Source organism: Nestor notabilis, unplaced genomic scaffold (genome assembly GCF_000696875.1).
Source record: "Nestor notabilis isolate BGI_N333 unplaced genomic scaffold, ASM69687v1 scaffold3378, whole genome shotgun sequence".
NCBI classification, from domain to species: Eukaryota; Metazoa; Chordata; class Aves; order Psittaciformes; family Psittacidae; genus Nestor; species Nestor notabilis.
The window spans coordinates 8,619-15,145 of NW_009938649.1; the positions used below are offsets into that span (position 1 = coordinate 8,619).

General features: G+C 40.9%; 1 protein-coding gene across 1 annotated transcript in view; it reads right to left on the minus strand.

Moving 5' to 3' along the window:
• The window catches only part of KLHL20 (kelch-like family member 20), a 22,839-nt gene that overhangs the window by 1,867 nt on the left and 14,445 nt on the right, over positions 1–6,527 (minus strand). The window contains exons 5-10 of the mRNA XM_010019434.1: positions 5,786–5,916; positions 5,221–5,404; positions 3,910–4,053; positions 3,581–3,714; positions 2,726–2,934; positions 712–818 (exon numbers count right to left, since the gene is read on the minus strand). Of these exons, the coding sequence (XP_010017736.1) occupies positions 712–818; positions 2,726–2,934; positions 3,581–3,714; positions 3,910–4,053; positions 5,221–5,404; positions 5,786–5,916 (909 nt within the window). The remainder of the gene's footprint in view (positions 1–711; positions 819–2,725; positions 2,935–3,580; positions 3,715–3,909; positions 4,054–5,220; positions 5,405–5,785; positions 5,917–6,527) is intronic.

Here is a 6,527-nt window from a genome sequence, read left to right on the forward strand (position 1 = left end):
CAGCTCCTCCAAAAGGATTTTCAAATCAGAGCCTCAGTTTGAAAGAAAAAAAAAAATGAGTAGGCTTAATTTTACATCATGACTGTGAGCTCCTTCTGCTAAGGGCAAGCTTAGTTTTATTGAGAGGCAGATAATAAATAGTCCAAAATAAACAGAAAGGGTATCTCACAAATACAATATTTGTGTTATATTCAAAAACAGCACTGAAAAACAAACTAGGTTTTGGTATGACCTTTTGCTTGCTACCCAACAAGCTTGCTAAATCATTTATTTTCTCTGGGTCTCAATAACCTATATATGTTCCTACCTGCAAAAGATGCAATGCAACTTCATTCATTAGGTGTTGGTTAAATCTGCTGGGATACTTAGATGGGAAAACTATGGAAATCTCACTCCTGTTTTACTTAAAATGGAGTCAATGACTAGAATTCAAGCAGAAATCTGCAAGAAAATGTTTCTTGACTGCCACAGTCATAGACATATGGATGCTGTACGTAAATGACATATTGTGGTATTATTCAAAATGTGATTCTCTTTCGTACGCTTCCATGCAAACCAACAAGCCACAAAGTCAGTGTTATGCTGGCTACCACACAAGTTCTTCTCTAGAGTGTACATCACACTTCTAATTTGTCTAGGACACCTCCAGCTGAGTGGCATCAGGCATAGCTGGAAATCACTTTTTGATTGTTTCACAAACTTAACAGTTACCTCCATGTGTTAGCATCTGGATCAAACACCTCAATGGTCTTCAAGTATGTTGTGCCATCAAATCCCCCCACTGCCATCAGCTGTCCATTCACCACGGCAAGGCCAACCTGCAAAACAAGCATCACAGATAGCAGCTACTTAGCTGGGATGTCCTGGAAAGGCAGGTCCTGAAAAGCAGGGTTAGAATGAAAATGGAAGGCAGTCTGCAGTAGAGGTTTTTTGGTTGGGGGAAGGGCAAATAAAATAACCTAAAAATAATGAGATATGAAAAGTTATCTCAAAACAGAGAAACTCACAGAGAAGAAGCAGAAGGTTTCCCTTATTACCAGCTAAAAGAACTAGAACTGCCAGAATTATAACAGATACACGAGAACCTAAGCCTTTGTCAGACAAAACTTACTATATCCTGGACTGAAATTCTTCAACTGTGACATGCATGCACCAGAATATCTATCAGCCTACAGCCTGGAATGCTTGCTTGAACTAAGAGACCCATATTTAAGCCCCTGGCTTGCTCCTCTCAGGCTGGGGCTTGGACCATCTGTAAGCATCTTGGACTCCCACATTTCTCTCTTTTCTGCCGAAGCACCAAAAAAAAAAAAAAAAAAAAAAAAAAAACCACCAAACAAAACACAACCACAACACTGAAATCTCCAATAGTTCTGTGGTTTAGGAAGATCATTTCCAGTGAAAACATCTCGTGGCATAACAGAGAAAATACAAGAACACAATATAAAGTGCTTGTTTTGGCTCTGAGAGTTAGAAAACTCATGAGGGCTGCAGATGCATCTGTTCAGCAGCTTACAGAAAGCAAATAAAGAAGCAGCTCATGAAAAGTCAGTATCTGATCATTAACTAAAAAGGACAGCATTGGACAGGAACCTGTATGTCTTGATGGAAATAGATACATGTTCTCTGCCTCCAAAACCAGTTATGATTCATACTTGCCTCACCAGACAAGAAATGCTAATTTACAGACAGAATTAATCCACTCTTTACTATATAATCCAATACTCTTCATGAGGGACTGTAGTGATACAACAAGGGGCAATGGGTTCAAATTTAAACAGGGGAGATTTAGGTTAGATAGAAGGAAGAAATACTTTACTGTGAGGGTGGTGAGGCACTGGAACAGGCTGCCCAAGGAAGTTTTGAATGCTCCATCCCTGGCAGTGTTCAAGACAAGGTTGGTCAGGGCCTTCAGCGACCTGGTCTAATGGGAGGAGTCCCTGCCAATAGCAGGGGGGTTGGAACTAGATGATCTTGAGGTCCTTTGCAATCCAAACCATTCTATTATTCTATCCAGTGATAAATATTCATAGCATTTGCATCCGCCTAAACACGATGACTACTCAGACCACTGTTAATATTTTTTTTTTTTAAAACAAGTCTACAGAAAGCACTAAGAGTAGCAGTTGATGAGAAGATGCTGCAACTCCTGATATTCACAGGATTCAGCGAAGAAAGGCAACGCACTAAGTGAAAGCCCAGAAACCTTCTTCCCACACACATCTCAAGGCAAGTAAAAGACTTTGATGAAGCCTCTATGTAAACACCTGCTTGCCCAATTTCCCAGCTTGCTCTTCTATGCAAGTAAGTATGTTCATCTCCCAATTCACCCAAAAAGACTCGGGTACTAATTTTGATACTGTTCTCTAAAAATATCTCATACCAAGTATGGCTACATCACTAAGTAAAAACCTGAAGAACTCTTCTGATTGAGACCTAAGTAGTTGATTCCATATAAGGGATCAAAACTATTAAAAAGATCATCCATTTCCCCATTCTCAGGCATGTTAAACAGGTGTCTATGGCATGATATGACTACCACTTCATTCTTCAGTCTTGCTAAAGAACTTTTGACTTTTTGCAAACCTTTCCCCCATTCCTCTCACAGAAGAAGAGAGGTGAAGGTACAGAGAAAGCAAGAGAAAATCCTCACAAGATGACACTATACTGTGTTCTCACCACATGATTACGTGTAGAATAGACAACAAGACAAAGCCAAACTCACTCCACTCCGGCGGGATGTCATGGCCACAACAGGAGACCACTGGTTGGTTCGAGGGTTGTATCTCTCAGCACTGCTGAGCTCTGTAGTGTCATCTCTGCCTCCCACAGCATAAATCATGTCTTGGTATACTGCACAGCCCAGGTGCTTCCTCCTTGTCCCCATAGGAGCAATTGTGTGCCAGCGGTTCTCCTGGGGATTGTAGCGTTCCACTGCAGAGGAAATGACATAGTGGCAGTTAGCACTTTTGAACCTGCAACCAAAGCATTGTTCAATCTGTAAAGATGTTACAATTTCCACACACCAAAAATATGAACCAGTTTGTTATCTCTCAGTCTTTTGTTCTACAGAATTCTTGCTATTATCTCTCCTGTCTCCAGCCCTACAGTCAATCACATTCAGCATCTTCACTCAAGAGGGAGCTGGCAATGCTACAAACTGACCTGCATAAACATCTTGCAGTAGTTTTATCTTTAGTAATTTCCTTCCTACAGCAGAAAAGGGTTACTGCAGGCGGGAAAAAAAAAAAACAACAACAAAAAAACCCAACCAAAAAAAAAAAAAAAAAAACCAACAAAAACAAAAACCAAAAAAACCCTGATGTGCTTGCAACTGTTATGCAAATGATCAAAGCATTATATTCAGGACACACTGCCAAATGCAGCATCAAGAAAAAAAAAAAAAAAGCAACACACAAGCCTAGAGAGTGAATTACTGTATGGCAAAAATCGTATTTTAAGAAGAAAAAAAAACACTACAAACTGATCGTTAATATAATCAAAAGCCATCTGGGGACATAAATGACAAACATGACCACAACAAGTGCTGACTGCAGTTAAGGGACAGCAAGAGACATACCAGTATTGAGAGGAGAAGTTCCATCAGAGCCTCCCACAGCATAAAGGAAGCCCCCTAGCACAGCCACTGCAACTCCCAGGCGCCTGGTGCTCATAGAAGCCACTCGAGTCCATTTGTTTTCTTTGGGATCATACCTGGCAGAAGAATAAACAACAAAGATTAGTGAAGTGTCGACATCTTCACAAAGGGGCAGGAAGCTTATTCTCTTCAAACAAAAATCCCTGTAAGATCTGTACAGCAATTGCTTTCTCTCCAGCTCACCTGCATCAATTGCACCTTCTAAGAGACCTCCTTCTCCCTGTGTCCCACTTTTTTTAATTAGAAAGTACCTTTCTACAATGTTTAGACAAGAGACACCATCCTGGCCACCCACAGCATAGAGGTAGCCTCCAAGAACTGCTACTCCAACGCTGGTTCTGCAGGTACTGGTGGGGGCCACGTCACTGCTCCACTGATTGGTCTTCGGATCATACCTAGAAAAAAACCACACCAAACACCATAAATTCCTTGTGTAGGTATGCTTCAGACTCTCTTGTGCTTGGGAACTACTAAGGCAGTGAAACTTGCCTATATTGAGCTTAAACTGCAACGCAGCTATTTTTAAGTTGGACTAAACCTCTGAAGTGATATAATGCATCCAATACATGCAGTTCCAGGGATGTTCAAACTCCAGCGTGAGATGATACAAACTGAAGATCAAAGGTTCAGGTTCATAAGACAGCAGGTTACCAGAGACTGGCTGGCATGTGGTAACTTGCTTCTATGCAAAGAGCAGCAGTCAGAGTAACTCTGCTGTATGTTTTCTGCAGTTCACACAAGAACTCAACCAGCACTAGGACCTGCATTTCAAGATAAAAGATGACTTGGACTTGGGAATCCAGAGACAAGGAAATACGGTGCATAGAAGAAAAGTGCAGGACACAGGAGATGTAAGGCTAGGGTTATAATTTGGGAACCTGGGAGCATGCAAGGAGATATATGGAAAGGAAAGGCTCAAGGAAAAAACAGACATTTGTGTAAGTCACTGTATTTGTTACAGGGCAAAGATTTATAGTACTAGGAGCGCGTAAGTCTTATGGCTTTTAGGTATGGGGATTGCCATATGAAGCCTGGTAAAGCTTTTTTGACTTAAGTCTTTCACAGGTCTAAAACTGACCTATTTTCCTTCTTCTGTGTAAGTGCCAAGGTTCCTTAAATCTCGTTACCACTCCACAACAAAATTCCAGGATCTTTCCCTCAACATCTAAGAAATCCTTACTGTAACCTCACCTTCCTCAGCAATGCTAAAAACAAACCCATAATTGCAAAGAAGGTTAACCAGAACCAGCACTCCTCCCACCAATTATACCCAGACCCACCTCTTACATATGGCCTTCCTTATACCAAAGGCTATGTCTTGTCTCATTAAGCTGGGATAACATGACACAAGCTGTTATGCATTAAGTCCTAGTTCAGCAGTAAGCCAACACAATATTGAAGGAGTACACAAGGGAGGAGGAAATGCAGATAATGTAGTATAAATTTCAGGTTTTCAGCAGAAAGAGAAGAGAGCTGGAAAAATGAATTCATTTTTAAGAGGCTTCACCCAGGTTTAAGCATTCAGAGGCAACATCCTGCACACTGGCCTTCTAGAGACCTACCTTTCTACGCTGTTAAGATAAGAGGAACCATCATGGCCTCCCACAGCATAAAGAAGATCATCCAAAACACTGACTCCAACACCACAGCGTCTTTTGCTCATGGAAGCCACCATCCGCCACTCATTGGTTTGAGGGTCATAGCGCTCAACACTGGAAATTGCATCTCCACTACACCAGCCCCCCACTGTAAGAACCAAACACAAGAAATAGTGTCATAACAATGCACTGAGCTCATGTACTCTGTGTGTGCCTGGTACAAATAATCCCTCTGGACTTTGTGAGTCTTAACCCACTTACCGTCTCTGAGTTATTCATTCTAAGGACAACAATTAGAAGACAGAATGTGATTTTCAAGAGTATTACTGTAAGTTTGGAAGTGCTGTGGTGTTCATAGCACCAAAGAAATCACACAAGTAAGAATGTGAAAATTAACTCAAACCTCCAAATTTTAATGCACAGGTCACTTCAGAAGTATGTTGTAAAGACTGGCCCTCCAGAAACACTACCACCAGAAAACCCAGAACTGAATCTCCTGACCTAAGCCAGCAGGAGCTGGCTTACAGACCTGCAAAGAGCACTTCTCCACAGCGGATGGGTTTGCGTGGCCTAGTTCTTGGTCCTTGCATCAGTGGACGCTCTTGGGGCAACAGGAGATAGTTTTTAGCTTCATCCACTAGATCCCTGTGCAAAACAGGAAAATATTAATCCCCAAAGTTCACCTGATACCAGCCTCAGGAGAAGATACAAATCAAAACTGATCACAATAGAAGCCAGCAATAGTCATGCACTTCACATATTCATAAGCCATGTAAGTGCATGAATAGGTCAAGTCAAAACAAACTCATCACTGCACTGGCATTGTGGGAAATCACTGACTCAAATCCCAGAATCCAATTAAGTTATCAAAGTGTAGACTTTTTACATAGAAAAACTACTTTCAGTCCTAATGAGATTATGAATGCAATGCAAGTGGTAAACTGTAATGAAAGGCCATGACTAGAGAAACAAAAAATTTAAAGTGGAAAACAGTACACTGAAAGTTATTTTACTAATAATAAATCTGCACATTTAAAGTTTACTATTTCACTGGAAACTTGAGAGAACAAAAAACATTTCTAAGGCACACTACTGACTATTATGCAAACAGAAAACACTTTTTCTTGCATCTCTTCTCCTCCCATTTGCAAGAGAGGAAATTGTGAGATATTATCCATTTACCACTGACAAATCAGCACAGTTTTACAGAACAGATGAAAACATAATGAAATCTCATTGCGTAAATCAGTGAGGAGATTTACCGGCATTCC